General features: G+C 38.2%; 1 protein-coding gene and 1 long non-coding RNA gene across 3 annotated transcripts; one reads left to right on the forward strand and one right to left on the reverse strand.

Moving 5' to 3' along the window:
• Positions 1-2,162: 2,162 nt before the first annotated feature.
• On the reverse strand, positions 2,163-15,685 carry kcnk13b (potassium channel, subfamily K, member 13b). The gene is made up of 3 exons (XM_004083404.5): positions 14,764-15,685; positions 8,550-9,340; positions 2,163-2,693 (listed from the first exon to the last, which is right to left on the reverse strand). The coding sequence occupies exons 1-3, from the start codon at positions 15,098-15,100 to the stop codon at positions 2,538-2,540; spliced, it is 1,284 nt and encodes a 427-aa protein (XP_004083452.1). The 5' UTR covers positions 15,101-15,685; the 3' UTR covers positions 2,163-2,537.
• Positions 15,686-17,637: 1,952 nt separating this feature from the next.
• Positions 17,638-21,918, forward strand: LOC111948955 (uncharacterized). Of its 2 annotated transcripts, XR_013653981.1 has the most exons (4): positions 17,638-18,492; positions 18,988-19,212; positions 19,379-19,587; positions 20,570-21,918. It is a non-coding gene; the product is annotated as an uncharacterized LOC111948955 (long non-coding RNA). The 2 variants fall into 2 exon arrangements; XR_013653980.1 differs by lacking the exon at positions 20,570-21,918 and having other exon boundaries at positions 19,379-20,303.
• The last annotated feature ends 3,552 nt before the right edge of the window (positions 21,919-25,470 follow it).

Below are 25,470 nucleotides of genomic sequence, written 5' to 3' on the forward strand. Positions count from 1 at the left end.
CACGGATTGGATCTAGACCTTTTTAGGCACTAACGTCCTGTTTCGGAAGCTAAACCCCAGATTTATTTTTAGAGTGGTTCTCTGCTACTGGCATTCTGCTTCTCCTTTTAAGGCCAGAGGCGTGACCTCAGCATGCCAACCCAACTAGCTCCCCTCCAACATCTCTTCCTGACTCCCCCCGTCTGTGAAGATCAGGTGGAGAGCAGAACGTGCAGCAGGATGGCTGAAAAAGAAAGTTTTGTATTCTTTTGTGCAAACAAGACCAACAAAAATATGGTTGAATAGAAGTATTAAGTCATTTTCAATTAAATTAATAGACATTATTATTGCGAGTACAGAAATATGACCAAAATTCAATTAAATATATAAGATGCTTTTAGGCTCAGATTTAATGAACCATGTCAAAAGAGGATCCTGATCCTCTACTGCCCTCTTGTGTCCTTCTTTTGCATTTTTCTTTTCTTTTTTAACTTGCAGCTGTTGTGTTTTCACTGTAATCTGCAGGATGACATGCAGGAGCTCCGGCATCACACCTTTAGCTGGATGGTTAAGTTCACCTGACCACGAGTGACCTTTAAAAAGCATGAATCCCACCTTTAAGTGTGCCTTCAACTTCTCAATGACATCTGTGCTGACTTCATATTCAAAACGCAACATGCAGCATCTCTGGGGCTTTTAGAGCTTTTGTGTTTGTAAAATTCTATTTAAACTTCATTACTTTGAGGACAATGAGACGGAAAATGAGGGTTTCAAAGATTTTAGGCTGAAATAATTTAAAACTGATGCAAAAACTAGCAAAATGTCTACAAAGAACGATGCCTTTTTCCTAAAATAGACCTCTGGTGCTAATTGATTTAAATTGAACTTTAAAAACACCAGTTGTAACTTTTTAATGTTGTATGTTATTAATTTGTAAAATGAACCATCGTTAATTCTTAATAAAGCGACCCTTGTATTGTAACAATAAAAAATATATTTGATTAAAATATATTCCACTGCCGTGGAATAAAAAAGGTGATATGTTACAACATCAGCATGAATTGATCAATCAGAGCTATATTTAGTTTTTCTTTACAAACCATCATCTGTTTATTCTAAACATTTAAAATCTGCTTTATATTAGCTATTAAACTATTGGCAAAAACAGAACTTTTAAAATCCAAAAATATATTTAATCCACTCATTGTTATTCCTTTATCTTGTAAGCTAAAACTATATTCATGTTTAATTCAGATAAATGTTTTCATTTATTAGGTCACACTTAGTGCTTTCAGCTCCCTGCACTTTAAAAACTAATGATAGAGAAAACAAATGGCTGAGCATTAACACTGCCTGACTCATTGGCCTTGATGGAAACATTTTAGAACTCTGACTTGGGTAAAATAGGGGAAAAAAGTCTGACAGGTGTCGGAAGACTTTTTATTAAAAAACACAATTTAAAAAATCCCTTGAATGTAATTATTATGGCTAACACAAACAAACTAAATTAAATTTTTGCTATTTTTGTTTTTAAAAAGTTATATTGTTTTACGTTGGTGTAAATATGGATGGTTGTGTAGCAAGCCATCTAGTGGTTTCTTGGTGAACTGATCAAGTTTCCTTTTTAAACCTGCTTCAAACCGGAAGTCACAAAGTGGTGATGTGGTGAAAACTGTCAACAGCACAAGATTATCAACGCCACAAGGACTTTTTGACTAAACTAACTGGGAAAAGAGATGCAACCACATTACAAAATATGTTTGCATACATTTTGCGATCCATTAGTAACTTTGAACTACTTGGAGATGCTGTTTAAATACTTCCAAGGTGATGTGTTGCAACAACTCTTTTTTTCCCAATTTGATCGTGTTTGAACATTTTTTTTTTCTTTAAAGAAGTAATATCTTGTAAATTCATCCTTTTAATATAAGCAGATACGGATTATTATTTTATTAATATAATACATTATATTAAATAATAATTCATATTATTAATGTGACATAAAAAATAGAAAAGAACACAAAAATGAGGAAAAAAGCCATTGCAAAAATGTATTGTGTTAACTCTTTTGAAATATAATTTTGCCAGTAAAGTGAAAAAAAAAAGCAAAGCAGACTTTTAAAATTCTGTTGATTAAATTCTTGTTTGTTGTACACAGAGAGAAGACGGTTTAACACCAAATGAGGAAACTGGCACTTTATTAAATGTATATTTCTCTCATCAATGCACAGATACAGGCTGGAATCGGATAGAGTCATAGGGAGCATTGTTGCAGACGAGTTGAAGTTGCAGATGGATGTTTAGAAGCTTAGATACAGGCCTAAAGGAAAACTTTTGATCACCATGGAAACTGGATGTCCAGCGCTTTGGTCCAGATGTGAGTCTCCAGTAAACTTTCATGCATCGGTAATGAAGTCTTGTTCTTCACAGTAAAGGAGGTGGGATGAATTCACTGCTTGTGGCTGAGCCGCCTTTCTCTGTGTCAGTTCGTCCTCACTTGCCTGAGTCTTTCTCACCCGTCTGCCGTTTCCTTTTAAAAGCGCTTCCCACAGCCGCCCTTATCTGTCCATGCTCGTCTCCGCCAGGCGATTATTCATGATGCCCAGAGCGCCAACGCCTCCCGAGAAGCCGTTCTGACGTGAACTGGAGTTGGTCTGGCGCGGGTGCCCGATGGCCATCTCTGAAAGTTGTTTTTGCATAATAGCTAAGTTCACCTACAGGGACAAAAAAACAAAAAAAAAAACTATATGAGAAAATGTTTGTTTTGCAGAAAGCCTGTAAAGCTGCACACTATTTTTGTCACTGTCAATCTGACATTCTTTTTTTTTTTTTTGCTTTGGTTTGACAATTTATGGAAAATGGGGGTGACAAATGGAAAAAAAAAAAAGAACCAATTTTCCTGTCTGCAAAGCAATATGTGCTGCAAACAAGGTTGTGCAACTATATGGAACACAATAAAGGCCTGAAAAGTCCTGACATCTGCTTTTTCTCATCTGGCATTTACATTATTTTCTTGTTTTTATTTTGTGGAATGACTAAAAATATTGCAAAGCTCAGTATAACATTCGTTCGTCAGTTATAATTCACATACATTTTTTTTTATATGCTTAAAATGTGTTCATTTACATGATTAGTGGAAAACTTGCAGTCATTTTGTGTTTCCGCAGACTCAGATCAATTATTTTTTAGTTAAAATGCAAATGTCAAATGTTGCTTAGGCACATTAATATGAAAATTATTCATGTACCTGCTTTGGAAACAGGCCGCATGCAAGAAAAACAGACTCTTAAGAGAAAACCCATCAGATCAGCAAATTTCAATAAACAAGGGTAAAAATGCATCAGTGCCCTGGAAATTTCCCACAAGTCTCAGCAAAAAACTGGTGTGCATAATTGCTCACTAGATTAGTGAACATAAACCACAATGCATTGAGTTTTTAACAGTTTATCATAAAAAAACCTATGTATATTTATCTTTTATAAATCATCATAGTTAGTCCAAGTTTTCATCATCAAAACACAGAAAATCCATAAAGGTTCTCTGTAAAATGTTCTTAAATATTAGGTTTTTACTTCGGCAAATGGATAAAGTCATATTTGACGTTTAAAAAATAAATAGAATAATGGGCATGTGTCCGAATTGAAAATAAATCCAGTGGATTGGATTGCCCTGAACTGCATAGTCTTAAGGGTGTAAGGGGATGAATTTGGACAAAACCTACTGTGTATATCTAAAGATCCACTCTGATGATTTTTATATAGTCTTGTGGCATTTTCTTATAATAGAGTACATTTAAAACGAAAAATTAAGTTTAAAACTGCCTTTCTTGTTTTAAATCCTGAATCGGGGGCAGACGAAAAAATGCTGATTTGAATAATCATATAATAATCATAAGTTTTCTAGCACCTGTAGTGTTAGGTTGGAGGTGAGATAGAATGTAAGCTAATGAGACACCGCATAAACAGAGAGCTCTCAGTTATGGGTGACAGGAAGGGGGGCCGGAGTTCTCCGCATCAAAATCTCTGAGGTGAATTTCTAATGAACTCCTGCCGCACTGCAGAGACTATGTCCTAGAAAAATGACAGGTTTTTGGGATTTTGGCTAAAAACCGCATGATCATAATTAAAAGATCACTGGGAACGCTTTTAAAGTATATCAAAAGATGATCGGAGTGTGTATTTAATGCTTTGTATTAATAACACAAACAAAACAAATATTTTACATTCTTTGTAAAAACACACAAGTATTTAAACTATAGACAAATGTGTCTAATAAAACATGAACATGCATTAAATTCAAACCTGTAAAATTAGGAATCATGCTGTAAATGAATCTACTAGCTTTTCATTATAGGCGAAAATGGTTATAATTTACATTTTCAATTCACATTTTGCATACTTTGAAAAAACAAATCTGTCAGTATTACGTTCTCCATAATAATGAAACAGATTTGGAGTACAGCTGATTGTTCTCTCTGAAAAATAAGCCAAAAAACAAACTGAGCTCCATGAACACCTCTGTCATTAACAGTGTAATACTCTCAGCTCTAATAATCAGTACAAATGTTGTGTTCATGGGTGTACCAGCGTGCTATAGGCTGTCAGCATGTTCTGCTGCCCATCAGAAATGCTCAAAATTCCCTTCACTCCATGCCTGATTCTCTCCACATTACTCACTCCATTTCCATCCTTTTTCTCCAAACAAGTACGCTTTGTTTGAAGGTTTTCAGTGCTTTTTACAGAGCTTTTTTAAAGTGAATCAGTCCATGGTTTTACCTTCATTTCCACTTAGTTTCACTAAATGTAGTGAAATGATGTAACGGGACTAACACCTCTGTAACTCTGAGGTTTGGAATAAACAATCAATGAAATCATGTGCTGGGAAATTTGGTTTCTGTCTACATTACAACAAAACCTTCTATTTTTTTTTTTTTTCAGAAAAACCTTCACAAAGGGCTGCCTGGCAGCCTTGGGTTTGTGATCTTTGTGACCAACAAAAGCAGCTTTGCTGTAGTAAATTTCTAAAGCTAAATCATGTAGAATCTCAGTTGGCAAATAAAGCTATTACAGGAAGAAAGCTACCATTTCAGCAAAAAGGGTTCTTTGCTATTTTCAAAGAAAGTGTAGGAGGAAACTGATAACAATCCTTTCGACTCATGAGACATTATCTGACTTAGATTTATGCAGAAAACGCTCAGGCTGTACAGTTTTTTTTTTAAAAAGTATGTGGGAGTTTTTTTCTTTTTTTCCCAGTATTGTCAACATCAGCACCGGCATTACATACTTTTCATTGACTTGATGTTGATGACAATGAAAAGTATGTAATGCCGGTGCTGATGTTGATAATACTGGAAAAACTTAAGGTATGTTGTTAGTGGTAGGATTAAAAAAGTTCTTTTTTTTGTAATTTATAATCTATATTTAAAATGTTTGTTGTTTTTTATTGTTTTCTATGCATTGTTAAATTTTTTTTACAAACAATAAATAAAAACTTGTAAATTTCTATAATGGTGTGTCACTTTCCTTATTAAAATGCCAAACTTGCACAGGAAGTGATAAATAAAAGTTAATCTGAGATGTAATTTTGCTAATTCTATTAAAGGTGATTCAGGTTCTCCATGTTTTCTTTTGGAGCCCAAACACTCTTAAAGGGATGTCAATTAATGCTATAGGGGTTGTATGTTTATAGCACTGTTTTAAGTAGATGTGTATTCATTTACTTACCCATTACTGCACAAAGAATTAGTAAAACAGCAATTATAAGATGCTTAAAGAGAGCAACTTTAGGCTTAGTTTAAGATGAAAAATAGGGATTAGGACCTATGGAAAGTTGTATTGGTGAGCTTTAGCCTAATTTTTGTTGTTGAATTAGTTGATCGCTAAATTGTCTAATTCACTTTGACAAACTCTGGGTCTGCAAACATCAGTTACAAGCAAGTGTCTTTCCTAAAAGCAGTTGCATTCATTTTTAATCTTTTTTTCTTTTCTATCTGCTTTTTTCTATTTTTTTAATGTGAGAGACCTTTGCATACTTTGAACAAGCACTTTCCTCAAAGTCACAAAAATGTGGGCCGCAGAAAACCTTTGTGGAGCTTCACAGACCAGTAATGAAATATGCATCACAACATCTGACTCAGGAGTTAAAAAAAGGACAACAGCTGCAGAAACATACACACAATCTACTCTATAAAGAAAATCTCTGGCATAACCCATGATTATATGATAATTCAAGTATTATATTTGGAAATGGAGCAGGTCTTTTTGATGCCAGAGTGGCCTAAATATAAATGTATTTATTGTTTTATTTTTCTCTCTGAACACTTCACAGAGAGCGCTCCATTATACTAGATTGTAGGTCTGGAAATATATGTTTTATGAAGCAGAAGGTGTGGTCATAAACCCTTTTTAATTTATTCAATAAGGTTTATCTAATGCCACGCCTAAAAAATAAAAACTTTAAAAAAAATATATGGATGTAAAATATATATATAAATTATGTAAAATATTTAATTTGTGACAGCTCTGTTCTGTGCATCACTCTGTCTTAGAGTTTCAGACCTGGATCACGCATCGGTCACAGCTGAGTTTCCAGGTTTTTCCCAAAGTTGTCTCAAAATATTTGCTTTTGATTTTATTTCTTTCAATTAATTTGAGGCAAAAGCTGGCAGGAACTGACCAGAGAAAAATGCAGGGGATGGCAGGAACTTAAAATATTGAATAAATAGACTTAAAGGTGACAAAAGCATGAACTAAGATAGCAACAACCGCGTGACAAGGCAGATGAACTGACAAGGACAAACTGAAAGGCAGACACTTGAGGATAATTTACTAAAATGAAGACAGCTGTGGATGATTAGCAACATGAACCTGATGTAACTAAAGGGGGACAAACAAAACCTCGTGGAAAAACCTAGAAACCAACCTAAAGGACATCCACATTACAGATGCAAGATAGGTTAAAAAAAAATCATTTTTACTGAACATAATCATTAATTACTTCACCTTGTTACAAAAATCTGCATTTTTTCCAGTAACAGTCCCATTCACCTATTTACACACACATTCACACACTGATGGACCGCTGACAAACCTTCCACCGGAGGCAAGGTGGGGGTCCAGTGTCTTGCCCAAGGAAACTTCAACATATGGGCGGGGAAGGTAGTAATCGAACCTGCAAACGTCCGATGAGAGGTCGATCCCCTATCGCCCCATAACGAACGACCATTTTTTTTCGTGACAATGACATCACTTTCTTGTGACGATTACATTGTTTTCTCGTGACATCATTTTTTTTTTTCGTGATGTGGAAATCATCTTTTTAGGATCAGGACATCACCTTCTTGTCACATTGACATTGTTTTCTTGTGATAACGACATCTAACTTTCTTTTATGGCCCATTTTCTAGCAATAAGGGCATTGTTTTTTTGTGATACAGACATATTTTCGTGATAAGGACATCGCTTTCTTGCGATAACGAAACATACCTTTTCTTGTTTTACCTGTTTTTCTCGTGATAAGCACATTGTTTTTTTGTGTTAAGGACATCGCCTTCTTGCGACAACGACATCATTTTCTCGACACGTACCCCCCCCCCCCCCCCCTCATTTTCTCACCTGCACAGCTGTAGCCAGGTTAACTTTGTCCTAAAACGACAATGACTGACATTGAGCTTGTTTATGACAAACGACATCTCCCTCTCCGTCTGAGTTAAACCACAATTAAACTTATCAGGTATTCATTGATCAGTTCCTCTGGTGTCCAACATTTTCTCTGACAAACTGCTTTGTTATCTTGTTCGGACAACATTAACAAAATGTGTTGTCTTGCGATACCGACATCCACTATCTAGATACCAAGAAAAACAACTTGTTTGTACACTTTTTGTTTTGATTGCTTGAAATAAGCAAAATCCAAACCCTGTTAGAATTTTTTACAGAAGAACTTTCTGAACATCTTTAAGAATCGAAAAACATGAGGGTGAAGTGTTGCTCATGCTTTTAAAGGAACCTGAACCCGCTTAAGGTATTCTGAGACGTTCCTGAGACTTTTTCAAAACTAGCATTAACAATTTATCGTGAGCCGTCACAGCCAGAGGAGATAATAGTCTTAACAGTTTCATTTTCTAAGAATAAATCTGTTTCTGGGAGTTTTTTTTTTTTTTTTTAGTTGCTTTTAATTTCATGCATTTTATTTCATTGCTCTCCACTTGATTTAAATTCAGCAAACATATTTATCTGTTAAAGTTAAGCAGAATTCACCGCTTTATTTATACAGGTGGATAAAGATCTCAGTCTATGGTATTTGACTTAATTCTTGCTTTTTTGCAGCCAGTCTGCCACGTACTTGAGTTAATGGAAAAATTTAGTTTTCAGTCATGGAATTCAATTGTTTAAGGAGGAGAAAAAACATTTTTGAAAAACATTCTGCAATTGAGACTACGTTAAGTTTTGAAAGTTACCCAAAGTTGTAAAAAGAGAACCAAAGCTACATAGAGGAGAAACCATTTCTCTGCAGGTTGTCTTACAAATATTTTCATCAGGAGGAACCTTTATCGGCTTTAAAGAGCTCACCTTGTTTGCAGCTAAGAAATCCCTCATGGAAATCATCTCCCCAGACATCCTGCGCCCCGGGTCGGTTTCACTCTCATTGATGGCATCTGTTTCGATGGAGGGGTCTCTGCGGGCACGAAGGTGGCCTGGGGCGACCACGTTGCGGCGGGGGTGCCGGTGCGGGTGAATACCTCTCCTGGGGAAGCAGCAGCGGCAGGGGGTTTCCAGTCTTCTCAGCAGCCAGTTCAGCACCTGCTTGATGACGATGGAGATGACGTTGAAGAGGGAGTAAATGCAGCAGACGCCGGTCAGGATGAAGAAAAAGTTGCCCAGCCGGTACGCTGCCATGGCGTATCCCTCATAGGAGAGTCGCTGGCTGCTCACCATATCACCAAACCCAATGGTGCTGAAGGCCACAAAGCAGAAGTAAAGAGAGTCCAGGTAGGCCCAACCCTCAGCTGCAGAGTACATCAGAGAAGCACAGCAGGACACTAAGACGGCTGCAGCACCTAATATAAGCATGACGCAGTAGACTGAGGGCTTCCAGCCAGCGAGATCCCCGCCTCCTTTTCCTGATCCATTAGATCCAGGTCCACCCGCTCTCTCCTCCACAGAGGCACAACGTCCATTTTTCGGGAGCATGGCCTTGTTGTGGCGTCGCCTGTGGCAGGACTTGAGTACAAACGCGATAACCGTGATCACCCGCTCAAGGAAGAGGTTGAAGAAGAGGATGGTGGCGGCACAGCCAAGCAGGCCGTAAAACATCAGGAAGACTTTGCCGGCAATGGTGGCAGGTGTGGTCATCCCAAACCCTGGAGCACAAAACATGGAGTGAGTGGAAATACGGAAAACGCCACGTCTATTCAGATGACGGTTTAAGATAGAAATCAACAAACCAGCCTGAGAAACAGAGATTTTTTTACAACCTTGCTTTAGCTTCTCAAACACTCAAAAATCAATGTATAGATTACTCAAAGAGAAGATGAAAGTGGTAAGTGCTTCCAGCAATCGTTCTTGACCTGTGGGTTCGCCAAGCATGTTGGTATTTTTGCATGTTTGCTATGTATCTGGCACCTGAACAGAAAGGATGTTGAAGTCTTTCATTTTGAAGCACTTATATCAGCCCTGTGGCCTTTCACCCTTCATTTAACACAGAAAACTGACAGAACACCTGGTTTCCTTTCACATTTGAAGAAATCCATTCACGGAGAACTAAAAAACAACAACATACATGGTCTTCATGTTGTCTAAAACTGTTATAGATGATGAAAATAAGGATCAGGAGAAAATGTTTTCTCCAATAAAAGAAAAAAAACTGAAAAAAGTTAAATGTTCCAGTTCCTACTGTGATGAAAATCCAATTTTGCAGTGTGACTAATTGGTTTTGAGCAGGAGGCAGTCACTTTCAAAAGATGTGATTGACTCTTCATTTGTATGGTTGTTAAGGTGCTAATTGAGTCTGAGTTTTTCACTAAATAGGACAATAAAGGCAAAGTGTTTTTCTTTTTAAAAATCCAGTTAAACGAGAAGTAAAAACATAATTTTGCTCTTTTTAAAACATCTAAGAAAATCAGCTGCTACATTATTTTTTAAGTGACTGCAGGAAAAATACTATTGAAAGGGCTATTTTTTTGTTAATAAGACTGAAAGGTTGTGTACCTGATTTACTATAATTTAGTTCAGTTCAGTTTATCTATTGAACACCAGTTTATGTCATCCTCCTTTAATGAAAGCCTGCAACTTAACCTTTTGGCCCTTTGTTGTCCATCAACTCCTCTAACTCGTGTTTTTTTTCTGTATTTATTGTCATGGGTTTCTCCTCTCCAGGACCATCTCATAGTGGTTTTGCCACAGCCACCCAGCATTTGTCCTTAACCACGCTTCAAGCCTCGCCAACGTTCCTGGTTCCGTTTCTATCGTCAAATGAGCACCAACCAAGTCTTCATCACTGACCAAGACTACTTGGTGATGGTCTTCCGACCTGCAAATCTGTGAATCTCAGTTACGAGCACGGACCAGTAGATTAAGAGGTTGATATCTGACTCAACTCTCTCTTCACCACAACAGAATGACAAAGCAACCGTAAACCAGCAGATGTTGCCTCAATCCGCCTGTGAGTCTCACACTCTGATCCTCCCTCACTCGTGAACAAGACCCCATGATAAGGAGACCGGACAGCCCTCAGTGACGCTCCCCAAATCCCATATTCACAGAGCGCCCTCCACAGGACACCACAGGAGACGCGGTCGAAAGCCTTCTCCAAATCCACAGAACACATAAATACATTTTGGATTATCCCTGTGACTCTGCCTGCCCACATTTTTAACACAAAGTTCAGTATATTTTCCGCCAACCCTCTGCATGTTTTCGATAGAAACTTGCCAAATGTAATTTTCCTTTTGTCTGAGAGGGCCAGTCTGTAGGGAACAGCAGAGTGGGGAAAACATACTCTGTGATTCTTTTTCTTCTTTTCATCTCTTTGCTCGTGTGTTTTCAATCATGTGGCTCCTCACCACCTGCCATGTGTTTTTCAAGGTGAAAGCTCTGTGGATGAGTTCACTAGCAAATTTGGCACCTTGGCTGCTAACAGAGACTAAAATAAGACATCCTTATTTGACGTGTTAGAGATTGCCTGATCACATTCAGGATGAATAAGACTTGTTGCCTGTAGTATTCCCATAGAAAAAATGGAATCTACTTGGAATCTAATGTTAGCCAACTACATGTTTGTAACAAGTTTGTATTTTCCACCTGCAGACAGCTCATGTTCATCCATAGTTAGAGTTGTCCCCAATGTACCCAACTGAACCTGGTGGAACCAATGCAACTCTGAAGAACCCGACTTTTGGCAGACAGGAGGTTCATCTTGGGCCTCTGTTTGTCTGTGGGGAAGCCAATCATCATGTGGAAGACTGTTCACTAAAACCCTCAGTTCAGGAACAGTCTGGGAACACAGGTTAATTTAGACAGCAGATCCCACCTTTATTATGCTTGACTCTTGTTGGCTCTACAGGTCTCTCTAGTTTCAGGTTGTGCCATGATGACACTGTTTTGTGGTGCCTTTGTTCCTTTCTCTCCTCGGGATTCCATCAATGGTTTGTTTTTGGATTCCGGTCTGGTTGGTTGCTTTCATCAGGTTCACCCCAACCCAACCGGCTGATTGTACCGCCCAATGCTGGTCGTTGAAGGCTGGGACTCCTCCCTCAGCCTGCAAGTTGCCTTTGGCCTCTTATTGTGTCTATCCCCTATGCAACCAAGTTCATACTCTTCACCTGTGTTTTTCACAAACACATTATTTTGGGTTTCTCCTCTCCATGACCAAGTCTTGTTTTGACTTTTGATCACGCCAAAATAAATCTCATATTACAGATCTGTTATTGCCTCCGTTTCTATCACTCCGTTTAACTACCCAAGCCTTCAGCTTTCAGACCTGCTTTTCTGTGGATTTCTGTTATGCTCAAGAAAGATGGAATGAAACTTTCACACAACCAAAGCGAGAAAGGCGACTATCTGCCATGACAGGTTTTAGCCCGAGAGGACAGGAAAGAGAAAAAACAGAACATCTATATAGGAGGACAAATGGGATAAATAGAAACTGTGGCAATTGGAGAGTGAGAAGTGGATGAAAAAAAACACAAAACCCCTGGAACATGTAATTTAAGACCAAAAAAGTAAAATTCAATGCAACTTTAGTGCAGCAGTTTGAGACCACAGCACAGAATCCCCAAAAACGAAACCAATTAGAATTTGACGAAGACGGACAAACTCGTCCGTCCGTCCATCCATCCATCCATCCATCCATCCATCCATATATATATATATATATATATATATATATATATATATATATATATATATATATATATATATATATATATATATATATATATATATATATATATAAATCAATTACTGCAGCAATGAGAGAAACAAAAAAAACAGAAAGCAGACAAGCATGAAAATCACTAATTCTAATCACTATTTCTCTAATAAGGCAAAAATATATATATTAATAACTGCAACAATACAAAATCAATATTACTAATATCTGTTAAAGACAAAATAGATGGATAGGTAACTCTTAAAGGTTTCTCCATTTGTCAATCAAGTGGATTTACATCTGTCCTTTTTTCTGTAGATTTTAAAATAGTTGTGTAATCCTAAAATTGTAAAGTCTTGGATTATTCCATTTTTACCATAATTTCTAACAAAAGTACTCAAAACCTGGAGAAATACAAGGTGTTGGCTACAGCTCTTCAATCAACATAGCCGAATATTCTGTCAACTACACATCTTGCAAAGAAAATATCTTCCTTCTTTCAACAAGACCGTGGTAGATTGCAAAATCCACTTCAGATGAAAAGTTTTGTAGCTGTTAAGCTATGAAACTACCTATTCTACCAGCAGTTTTAACGACAACATATTTGAAAATCACTTCAAAAATCTAATGCTCCATTGTCATTTTTATATACTCTTTTGAAAATTCTTTTTTTTTTCTTTTTTTTAAAGAAACTGTCAGACATAGAAGAAAAAGATAGAGGAAAAAACAAAAAGGTAAAAGTTTAATTGGATTTTTGTTGCTTTTAGTGTGAAAGGAAAGAGGGTTTCACATCACTGACTTTGTTCATTAAGCTTAAACTGCATTACACAATAAGGAGGCAAAGAACAAATCTCAGTTGGATGTTTGTTGACAACATAAACTAGTGATTAACAAACTTTCTTTTAGATTAAACTATCAATTTTGTAATAAATTGTCAGAGAAACAACAATTGGATGCAGTTCAAATAAACATATTCATTCTTAAATACGAGTTTTGCAGCTTTTATTATGAATTAATTTATGGTACTTTGTGAGTGTTGTGCATCTCAAGATGCCATTCCATTCTTAACCCTTGAGCACAATCGATGGGTGATTTTTTTCCCGAGCAAAGCTATGTACATGAATGACAATATGTCGCATGTCTAGGAGTCTGTGCCTTCACCAGGGAAGTCTCACATGTCCCGGGAATGGGTGGACCAAAGACCATGTTTCTAGTATCATTTTATTATTTTTTAGGAATTTTTTGTTCTCAAATTCTTAATTTTTCAGTCATTTGTGAGCATGTTTTTAGGAACTTCCTATGTTTAAAAAAGAAACAGACGACTAAAAGAAAACCACTCTAATTTATCATGTGTTGTCATGTTTTGATCTATTTTTTACGACAAGTACTTTTTGTTGGGTATATTATATCGGGTAAAAATTACCCGGCAAAAGTGATGGTGTAAGTTTTTATAGCGAAAGTGTTCTAGGGTTAATGCATGCTGCTGTGCTCCGCAGACACTGAAACAAAGGTCACGGACTAAAAACGGTATGCAGAGGTAGAAGAGAGCTGGCAAAGTGATAATAATGTGTTTATGAATAGGATTTGCTCACATATCCCATCAAGCGTGTGCTACAAAAACGAAGAAAGCTTATAATAACATGTCTGGATATGGAGACAGTTGGAACAATCAACATTTTCTATGTTTCATTCTGCAATAAGATATTGAACAAAAGATTATTTATGCCATTCTGAGCCCAGTAATTATGTGAGCACGTTGTCATTTATTTCCAGATTCTGAACAACAATTTGTCTCCATCTTGGCAGCTCTAGTCTTGCAGAGAAATATTTGATTTTGGAGTTGTAGCCGCATTGTTGGATGTTTCAGTCAAATGCAGAGATGCGGTGGATGTTTATATAAAAATGGAAAAGTCCTGAAAATGGGTTGAATCTTTTTTTTTGAATTAGGGTTAGGGTTTGCTTTTTTCTTCTTTTTAAAAGGTCTCAAGGTCTGAAACAATTTTTGTCAAGGAAGTTGGAATGACAAAGAGCTAGTATGGAAAGTTTTTTGGATAATATCCACTATTATTTGACAGTTTTCTGACATCCAGTCAGATGAGTTGGTAGGCTTATGTTTGACTGAATATATTTCCTTTGTCAGAGTGGTTTTTGTGTATTACTTTTCAGTTTCTTTGATCCTATTAAAACATCCACAACAGCTGATTTTGATGCTTTCAGCAATAGAAAAAAGGCATAGAGCATCAATTTGGTCATTTTTGACTCAAATTAGAAATTATATTAATGGATGCGTTTCTGGTTGTATTTTAAAGTTTCACTGTCAAAGAAAAATTGGTCTTTTGGTGTGATCAAAACATTGCCCTAAGATGCAGAATGTCATTAAGAATTAATTTTCTTGAATGTGTTTCTCAGTCTCACCAATGGTTGACACCACGGTTCCCACGAAGTAAAAAGCTCCGCTGAAGTCCCACCGAGGTCTGATTGTATCAACCCGGATTCCCGCCACGTTTGCCTCCTCATAGTTCCTCAAGAAGTTCCTCAAGTCTTTCTTACTCAGGTTGTACTTCTGGGAGAAATGCTCGAACCTCTGCGCCCAGCGCTCCTTGGCCTCCCGCTCCTTCGGCTGCTCCAGCGCCGAGAAGACTGCGGCCCCGCAGAGGAGATAGACGACGATGAACAGCGCCAGCAGCAGGAACCGCGCGTTATCCTCGTTCACAGGTCCGGAGCTGCAGCAGCAGCCGTTCCTACATGCCATTATGTTGCAGTTGTCTCCGTGCTGCAGCTGCTGGGTTCATCACGATCACGATCAAAACGTGAAATCCTCGTTTCGGGAACATTTTATGGCCACAAAGTTCTGCGCCACATCCCGACATCGTTGTGAAGGCAGGCGGCAGTCCCCGCGCATGAGTCCAAATTGTTCGTCCAAATGCGTCGTATCAACTTCACACCTCTTTTGATCTGAGTAGAGGGGGTGTTCAAATGGGACCAGGGGGTACTCTAAACAACCTGTTGACGCAGCAAACCGTGCTAATGTGTTTTTAAATAATGTCTCTCCGAAATAGTCCCCGCCCTGGAGCGCGTATTTTACGCACCGCGCATTGACCAGGAAAATCAGGTTAAAGTTCCGCCAGCCGCCTTCTAGGCTTCAAGAAAAAGCCAATCACTCTGATTTTGACTCGTCCAGAGGTGATTTCCTGACATCCAGTCTCCAGAGACGAGCAGCCGCAGATGCTGAGGCTGAAGAGAGCTGTCATGTCCGACCTAATCGCAAATTTGGAGATTTGATTTTGACACAATAGAGTGTGTTTGTGCGATAAGATCGATATCACTTGACCTTTCTGCGCTCTGATGAGGGATTCGTTGCTCCTGGCCGCGGTTACCCTGGGATGATGTGAGCAAATGTCACGCCGGAGTGACGCTTTGAACATAAATTATTCAGGATCAAGGGGACTCCAGAAGACCTATTTCTGGAAAAGTGGGAACTTGAACAAAAAGAGGGAAAATTGAAGTAATTTTAAGATTAGGAACAGAGCCACAAGTCATTTGACTTCAGGATAAACGATCTCACCTTCTGCACGTGGCTTCAAATGAGAAAAGTGCACAGCAAGAAAAAAAAAGAATTAATTAAAGTTAAGATTCTTGCAGCATAAAACTAAATTCTTTCTCTTATGACAGCTGATAATTTTTTTTTCATCACTTTCAAAGCCAGGGATGAAAATATTGGATAGGTGGAAGAATATTTAAAGATCGCCTTTTTGTTGCTTTTTGCACATATTCATTCACTTACTTACTCTATAAATGCTAAATATATTTAATAGATTTTTTCCCCCCACTTTCTTTTGACAATTATGCTAAAAGGTTTATGGAAAAACCCAAACAAATGTCTCTATAAGTATATATGTTTTTTTTCAGTTAGTATTTTCTTTTATTTCCTGAATCATAAAAGGTTCATCTCTGGTTCAGAAAGCATCAATTTACTAACAACAGACCACTTTTCTCTTATCCTTGCTTTACATGAATTCATTGATCGATTGATTAGTTTATCTCAAGCAATTTTCATCAACAAAGCAAAGAAAAAGGATTTTTCTTTGCTTTGTATTTTTATTTATATTTTTATATAAATAAAAATACATAAATTAATCAAATCTATTTAAGATATAAATACATTTGAAAATAAATCAAGTCAAATTATGCTATCTTATTGACTTTATAGTTGCTCCTACTCAGAAATAGACATATTTGTTTATAGACAGAATACGCACACAACATATCAAATAAATCAATTATTTGTCTAATTGCTTGAAGAATAATTGAATTTATAATTCCCAACCCCGTCACGATTAACTCAAATAATCTTGATCTATTTTTAGGCATTCTCAGTGGTCTTCTAATTATTATTATGTTTTTTTGTAGCCAAAATTTAAAAAATGTATAATTTAAGGACAGAGCGGCAGTAGTTCATCAGAAATTCGCATTTGAGTTTTCTACGTCACAAATGCAAACAATATTTTTTTTGTCTGTGACTGATTCAAAACGATTTGAATAAAGAAAAAAAGTCAGAAATGCAGATTTAAGCTCAGTTTTCTTAATGTTAGTCCTCCATCATCAGAAAAATGCAGCTAGGACATGTTAAAAAAAAACACAATTTTCCTTCTGCATGGGTCTTTAACTTGTATTCTTACACAGTTTTAATCTGATTCCTAACATCTTTTTGAAGTTTTTATTACTTTTTTACTCCAAGTGCAGAATATTCATCAAGTTGTTGCTCTTCAAGAGACCACACTATCAAAACTGTCCACCTTGAAGTCATATCTTTGTCCAATCATGCATTTTATTGCAGGCTATAATAACATTTGGATTTCATTTCAGAAAAAAATATCCTCAAATGTCTTTTCTTTAATCTCTTTCCTTCAATTGATGCCTTTTTAAAGTTGTTTCATCAGCTTTGATTAATATATATTTTTTGACAGTACTCTAAAAACTACAAGATTTTACATTCAGAAAATTAATTTTATGATAATCTTATGATTAAAATTTAGATTTTTTTAAAGTCTTTTTTTCATTTGTTTGCCACATTTCATGCTAACAAATTGGAATTAAATGGTTTTGCTGGGATACATAAAACTTAAGAAAACTAGTAATGAACCTCATGCTTGCTCTGAAATAAACTCAAACAGATGTACATCATGAAAAAGATGAACTATTCACACGTTAAAGATTTTAAAGATAGTTTTCTCTGAATGTCCCAACACAAGTTTTCAAGCTCTTTAATGAACACACAAGGATGGTGATGGCAGTAGCGGTTCTAGGCACGGGCCGTCCGGGCGGTTGCCTGGGGCGGAAAACTGAAGGGGGGCGGCACCGGCGGCTCAGCCCTCGTAAAATATTATATGCACCACTATTGGTTTACTTATGTCACAGTTTGTGAGTTTGTAACAGCCTGAACCTGGCCGCGCCGCCGCCCTCGCCCCGCAGCTGCGCTCTCCTGTCTTTGAGAAGTAGACACAAATGTGTGTGAAGAAGGAGAAGGGAGGGGGCGCAGGGTGAGCACGGAGCGCCGCCGCGTTTGCGCATGCGCAAAAACTTGCTGGCTCATCTTTCAGGGGAGGCGACGGTCGCGGGCTTGATGAAAAAAATAAAAGTAAAAACTGCGACTGCGCCGTCATGTAGCGAATCAGCGCCCCTGGCTATAGCTGCACGCGCTCCTGCTGGAAATGTGTGAAGAAAGGGGGGGGGGGGGGGGCTGCGGGGAATCAGTTCAATTGTGGGACGCTTCCAAATTAAGTGGCTAGGTGGGGACAAGGGCGAGGGTTTGAATCTACTTTATAAAACCTTTTTATAAGTCAGTCATAAGGTGACATTCTATAACCTACATTTTAATAAAGGTATAAAAAAATATATTCTGCTTTTGTGGGTTAATTTTGTGTGAAATGCCCAAATGAAAAAATGGCAACACAAAACAATGCTGTCACTAAGGTGACAGTTGGTTCAGTCGAAGGACTTGATGCCTTCTCGTGACGTGAGGACATTTATGCCAAACAAACGCCAAAAACATCTAAAATATGGAGAAAAAAAGGTCAAAGCCATCTGGTGCCCAATTTAGAAAGAAAAGAAAAGAAGAAGAGGAGAAAAGAGATAAAGAAAAGGGTAAGTCCTCACAGCTTGATGCATGTTTTTTCTAAATTCTAATGCTACCTGCCCTACAACAACGTTGCCGATGAAAACTTTATTTTGGTCGATGACCAACACTGAAGTAGGCCCAAATGTTGCAAATAGCATCATTTTTTTATTTTTAGATTTTATTCTTAAAAATTTGAGCCTGCATATGAAGTTTATTTTTTATTTGTTTTACAAATGTGTTATATTTTTAGCCAATAGAATTTCCATAAATCTGTGGGTAGTTTTAAAAAATAATATTTACCATTTACTGCAACTCTATGGGGACAAAACATAATGTAACAGGTCATAACTAAAAATGTGCCAATCAAAGGATTGAAGACGGAAAACATGAGCTAGTTTTTCTTCTCTGAAGTAGAGATCGATATAGAACATGACAATTTAAATTTCCAATTCATAAATGTTTTTATAAGGCCTATATTGTAGTCTATGGTCTTTTGAAGTCAGTATCAAATGCAATTTCAGGGGCACTTCTAAGATATTTTGGATCGTCTACCACTGCTCAAGATGAGACATCTACCTCCCTGCCAGCTATCTCATCAGCCACAGTCACAGTCTCACCCCCTCAGGATGAGCTACCATCTACATCCTCTGCTACTCATGTAGTTCCACAGTTGTTACCTGAGCAAAGTTTTGATAGTGAGGCTGAAGACGTTGTTCCATCTACGTCTACCCAGCTTGAGACTTCAGGTGGGTTTTTGTGTGTGTGAGTGTACATGTGTAGGTAAAAAGACAATTGTTCAACTACAATTGAATGTAATTTTTATAATTCCGACTTTTGATGAGTAGGCCTATTAGTGATGTTTGACACCAAAATGTGCTTTGAGTAATGTGCCAATGTGCCCTATGATGATAGAAATGCCTGGTGATGAAACCCCACTGACCCCGACTGCTGAGGACCAGCCTCTACCAACTGACCCTGCAAAGTGGCCCTCACCTCTGACTGACAGGATACGGATGGAGCTGGTTCGAAGAGGACCAAGTAGCATACCACCTGACTTTGTTTTCCCAAGAAATGACAGTGATGGGAGAAGTTGTCATCACCACTATTTCAGGAAGACACTAGTAAGTGGTGAAAAAATAGCAAGAACTTGGTTGATGTATTCAAAAGTGAAGAACAGCCTCTTTTGCTTTTGTTGCAAATTGTTTTCCAACAAAAACATTAATTTAACAACTTCTGGTACAGCAAACTGGAAACATGCAAGCACATACCTCACAGCACACGAAAAAAGCCCAGAACACCTCAATTGTATGAAAGCATGGAAGGAACTGTCAGGGAGGATCAGAAGTGGGAAAACAATTGATAAGCAGGAGATGGCACTTCTGGAAGAGGAGCGGGTGAGATGGAGAGCAGTGCTAACCCGTCTCATTGCTATTGTGCAGTCACTGGCAGTTCGGAATTTGGCTCTAAGGGGACACACAGAAACACTGTTCACATCATCAAATGGGAATTTTTTGAAAGAGGTTGAACTGATGGCCAGGTTTGATCCCATAATGAAAGATCATCTTAACCGTGTATTAAGAGGAACAGCAAGTCACAACAGCTACATAGGCCATCATGTGCAGAATGAACTTATTGATTTGTTGAGCAGCAAAATCCTATCCGCTATAGTGGATGACATCAAAAAGGCAAAATATTTTTCAATAATTCTGGACTGCACTCTGGATATAAGCCACACAGAACAGTTGTCAGTTATAATTAGAGTGGTGTCACTGATGGAGAAGCCTCAGATCAGGGAACATTTTATGGGGTTTTTGGAGGCAGAGGAGTCCACAGGCCAGCACTTGGCATCCATGATCTTAAACAGACTTGAGGAGTTAGGAATTTCTTTTGAAGACTGCAGAGGACAATCATATGATAATGGGGCAAATATGAAAGGCAAAAATAAGGGAGTACAAGCCAGGCTCTTAGAAAAGAATCCCCGTGCTCTGTTTTTGCCATGCGGTGCACACACATTGAATTTAGTTGTGTGTGATGCTGCTAAGAGATCTGTTGATGCTATGAGCTACTTTGGTGTCCTGCAAAAGCTTTACACTTTATTTTCAGCCTCTGCCCAACGATGGGCCATACTGAAGAGTCAGGTGAGCATCACTCTAAAGTCGTGGACAGAAACAAGGTGGGAGAGCAAAATCAAAAGCATCGAGCCCATGAGGTACCAGGGAGCTGCAGTGAGAGAGGCTTTAATAGAAGTGAGAGACAAGACCAAAGACCCAGTTATAAAGGCTGAGGCCCAGTCTTTGTCTGAAGAGGTAGGGTCGTACCGCTTCAACATCTGCACAGTCGTATGGCATGACATTCTATCTACAATAAAGCATGTCAGCAAACTCATGCAGTCTCCAAATATGCATGTGGACCTAGCTGTGAGTCTTTTGAAGAAGACTGAACAAAGTCTCCAGAGCTACAGGGCAAATGGCTTTGTGAATGCACAGATGGCAGCCAAAGAAATGTGCAAGGAAATGAATGTCGAGGCTATTTTGAAACAAAAAAGAATAAGATCCACAAAGTGCCAATTCTCGTATGAATCACACGATGAGCCTTTCAGTGACGCACTTAAAAAGTTGGAGGTTGAATTTTTCAATGTTGTTGTTGATGAAGCCTTGTCAGCCATCGCGGAGAGGTTTTCCACATTGGAAGTTGTACAAAACAGATTTGGGGTTTTGACCAATTTCCCAAGCCTTGGAGACGAGGAGCTGACGGAGCAATGCGAGGCACTAGGCAACATACTCCATTTTGAGAAGAACTGGGATTTGGACAGTAGAGAGCTTGTTCAGGAAATCAAGAACTTGCCTAACTTACCATCAACGACTCCAAGTCTCCTTGAGCTCATCTCTTTCATGTCTGATAAGGATCTATCAGAAATCTATCCGAACTTTTGGACTGCTCTCAGGATTGCACTCACCTTGCCAGTCACTGTGGCTCAAGCAGAGAGGAGCTTTTCAAAACTAAAATTGATCAAGTCGTACCTGAGGTCAACAATGTCACAGGAGCGACTCACTAACCTTGCCGTTGTTAGCATCAATCACTCAGTAGGGGAGCAGATATCATATGATGATGTTATTGACGAGTTTGCATCAAGAAAGGCTAGGAAGGTTAGGTTTTAGTTGGTGTTTTCTGTTATTGTATTGGTGCTGCAGTTATATTTATTTTAGCGTGTCATTTGTGTGATAAAAGGTTTGTGCTTTATAATATTTATTTTATATTATTTATTCAATATTGAGTTTGATTCAATATTTTCTTAGCTAACTGTATTTTTGCCATGCTTATGGTCTTTTATTTTTTGTGTTCTTATAACTATTATAATGCTGTTCAGAATTCTGACATCTTTTGTATCCACTTCTTAATTTCAATGACAATAAAACATGTCAGTTGACAAAGACAAACAAAGTTTTGTTGTGACTATGGGGGGGGGGGGGGGGGGGGGCGCCTGGGGAGGGTCTCGCCCGGGGAGTAATTCAGGGTAGAACCGCCACTGGGTGATGGTGTGTATTCCTGAAGGTCAAGTTTAAAGCTCACCTTTAACTCCCAAGTACGTATGCTCCCTATTGGAGTGGAAATTTAAGGAACATGTTGAATCAAAACATTGCTTATATGCACATTGACTTTTTGCAAAGACTTAAAATAAGAGAATAAAACTGTAATTGGACTTTTGAGTCAAACCAAAATCATCCTCTAAAGCCGCCTTCACTCATTTTGCTGTTGTGAAGAGAAATCAAGAGGTTTCTTCTGCACAGAGGCTTTGTTTCCGCTGGTGAAGGATACATTCTGTCTTTTCACAACAGCAGTTATGCTTTCGTAATGTCTGTTTTGAATATCCCTTTTTGTCAACAGCAAACACGATTAGAATACAGCACCTGGTTCCATCCAACAAACACAAAAGCCGTGTTTTTATGATCGTTTTCTTTTGTCATTTTTTTGCATCAGGATTCAACCTGATGGTTCTGCTTTGATGCAAACTTGAATTTCAGTCTATATTAAAGGTTTTCAATTTTTTGTCTGCCAAAGACAGATGTTCTTAATATTTTTATCATCATTTGTTTTTACCTCACAATACACACCGATCAGTATGATCAACCTAACAAACTCACAAGAGGGTTTTGTTATATAAGAGTTCAGAAATGATGCATAGATCTATCTAATGTAAGTTCTGTTTCCATGGAAATTGAGAAAGTTAAAATGAACAGCCTTGGGAAAATTTCAGGCAGGCAGCTCAGCCGCGGTGCGCTTACCGGTTTACACCTCCCCGTGGACGGTTTAGCCCAATTAACTTACCTGTTCCATGACCTACTTAAGGAACCAGGTGTGTGCTCTACACACTCTGTCATTCATTTCCACAAACACCGCGTTTGCCGCCCCACCCTCCTCCCTGGCTTCCACCTGTGAGCTCCGTTAGGGGTAGTTTTATACCCGAAGTTTTGTAGAAGATCTTGTTTTATTGCTGTTAAACCGAGCCTTATGCCAAACTAAAAGAAAAATATGGAAAAAAATATGGAAAATAAAGCATTCTCTACTGCATGAGTTGTCTGACTGCAATGGTTATTTATGAGTTGGGAGTTAAGACATCTGGTAACCACAGTAACAATCCTACTGAAAGACTTATTTCACTTGTAGTAAAGAATCACATTGAATCATGTTTTTAGAAGTTGTTTCAGTCTCACCCCCTCCCTCAGGCAAAGTCAGACCTGTGGGTCAGAAGGGCATAAAATTGGACGTTTCGCCTCGCTTCACTCTGGGTTCTGAGCAGCAGTCACCATTCCAGGACTCTACACACACGGCATTTCTGAAACAAAGCACTAATTAAAGCTCTTGGGTACAAAACAACAACAACCAGGACAGTGAAATGCCCTCAGGAAACCTTTGATGCAGTGAAGGCCTAATTGTGCTGCAGGTCCTGACTTTTGACCTCCCTGTGGAGACAGAAGGTATAAAAAAAAAAAAAAAATTTTTTGACTTCAGTTGAAAAGTCTCCTTTCAAATCCAAAAGGAAAAAGGCTGAATCTGTCAATCTCATTAAGTCACAACCATGTACATAATTCCCCACAGCTTAAAGCCCCTCCTGTTTGCATATTAAATATTTACAGTGACTGATGGGGAAATTGTCTTTGGAAGCCAGAGTTATCCAGATATCTTCTTGGACAACTGCATGCCATCAGCGTGATTGAGTTTGGCTTTAAATGGCAACAACGAAGCAAATCATATTCCCTTTTCACCAGGAATGAATTGAGTTTTGGAGCACATTCACAGCAGAATCCATTCTCTGTCTTAGCGGTGTGGAGATGTCTATCCACTGAGAATGGGGTAACCATAGTAACAGGAAACTAGGTTACAAAGTACTGTATATAAACAACAGTAAATTGCACAAAGCCACCCTGGGCACTGTTTTAGAGCGTCCTATAGTGCTTTTTGTAAAGCATTTCCCGTGTCTATTCTTGGTTTGTGAATGACTTACTTTTTATCAAATCCTAACCCATATTCTCTACTCAAACAAAAAGAAACACGTAAACCAAAAAGAAGTGTAATTCAGCCCGTTTGCGTCACATGTGAGCGCACAGCAGTTTGTCTTTATTATCAAATTAAACTAAATGAAACTTCAATGTGTCCCAAATATAAAGGACGGAGATTAGGACCAATTTGGCTAAAAGATATTGTAAAGATTTGTTTTGGTCCGTTTTTGTTGTACAAACCATTCAGAATCTCTGCTTATTGGATGAAAATACGAACTTTGATGGATGATGGACGAGCATCGGTGTTTATTACAGTGTTTTCCAAAACCTCATATCAAAATGCATTTCCAGGTCTGGACCTGCCGCAGTCGGAAACTGGATAAGGGAGAGAAAGAGTCCTATTTTGATATTTGCTGTGAGTTTAATTTTCTGTCCAGCCAACTCTCCCCCGCCTTTTAAATGCAAATCCCTAAACGTGTTGTTCTACAAAGGGCTCTGTCACCAAATCCTCACCTCCTCTGCATTATGAACAGCAGAGTTCTTTTCTTTCAGCTAAGACATGGAGGCTGTGTTTTCTTTGAGGACAATTAGCTGTTTGAGGTCCTGTGGCAGCTTTCTGGTAGGGTTTGAGGAGAAAGGTTTAAACATGAATGCACACACATTAGAGGGTGCATTTTAATCTTTAAAACAGTTCTAAGCTCCCTGCTTTATGATGAAGCCATTGCCTGGGACAAATTGGCAATGACGCTTTTTACACTTTGCCCTCCAAAGACATAAATGTTATCAAAATACAAATCCAGTACTCCCTGTGAGTTAAAGTAACTACTTTTCAAATAGCTTTGTTAAAACACTTTAAACATGTATAGCAATGATGTGTTGAAGGATTTTGTTTGGGATTGAGAGGATTTCCATTAATATCAGTCTGGCCTAGAGTGATAGATTTGGTTATATAGTTATTCTGTTAAATGTCATTGCTACATTTGACACAGTAGAAGATGTAAGGGTTAATGGCCGACGAAGTGTGCAATATCACTTTTTAACGCACGCCGTGGAAGCCTGAACTTCACGTCGGACGGTTCAGGCTTCCACGGCGTGCGTTAAAAAGTTATAAAGCATACTTTGAAGGCCATTAACCCGCTTATACCATGGTCACTTACAAAATAAATAAATAGTAACCAGTTTTTAGTCCATAATTCTTGTTTTTTTCCCAATTTGGATTGCTTTTCTCACAAAAAGCGGACTATTTGTTACGCTGAAACGAGTGGCCCACGGTGAGTTCCTCTGCTGCTGTAGTCCATCTGCCTCCAGGTTGGACGTATTGTGCGTTCAGAGATGCTCTTCTGCAGACCTCTGTTGGAACCAGTAATTATTTGAGTTACTGCTGCCTTTCTATCAACTGGAACCAGTCTGGTCATTCACCAATGACCTCTGGCATCAACAAGGCATTTCTGCTCGCAGAACTGCCACTCACTGGATATTTCCTCTTTTTGGACCATTCTCTGTAAA

The sequence above is a fragment of the Oryzias latipes genome, chromosome 24 (assembly GCF_053564925.1).
Source record: "Oryzias latipes strain Hd-rR chromosome 24, Olatipes_Hd-rR_3.1".
Taxonomy (NCBI): domain Eukaryota; kingdom Metazoa; phylum Chordata; class Actinopteri; order Beloniformes; family Adrianichthyidae; genus Oryzias; species Oryzias latipes.

Excerpts from the sequence above, each read along its gene's own strand:
- kcnk13b (XM_004083404.5), bottom strand. The coding sequence starts at position 15,100 with ATGGCATGTAGGAACGGCTGCTGCTGCAGCTCCGGACCTGTGAACGAG. Across the intron at positions 9,341-14,763 it reads AACCGTGGTGTCAACCATTG|GGTTTGGGATGACCACACCT; the intron begins GTGAGACTGAGA and ends TTTGTGCTCCAG. Across the intron at positions 2,694-8,549 it reads ATTTCTTAGCTGCAAACAAG|GTGAACTTAGCTATTATGCA; the intron begins GTGAGCTCTTTA and ends TTGTCCCTGTAG.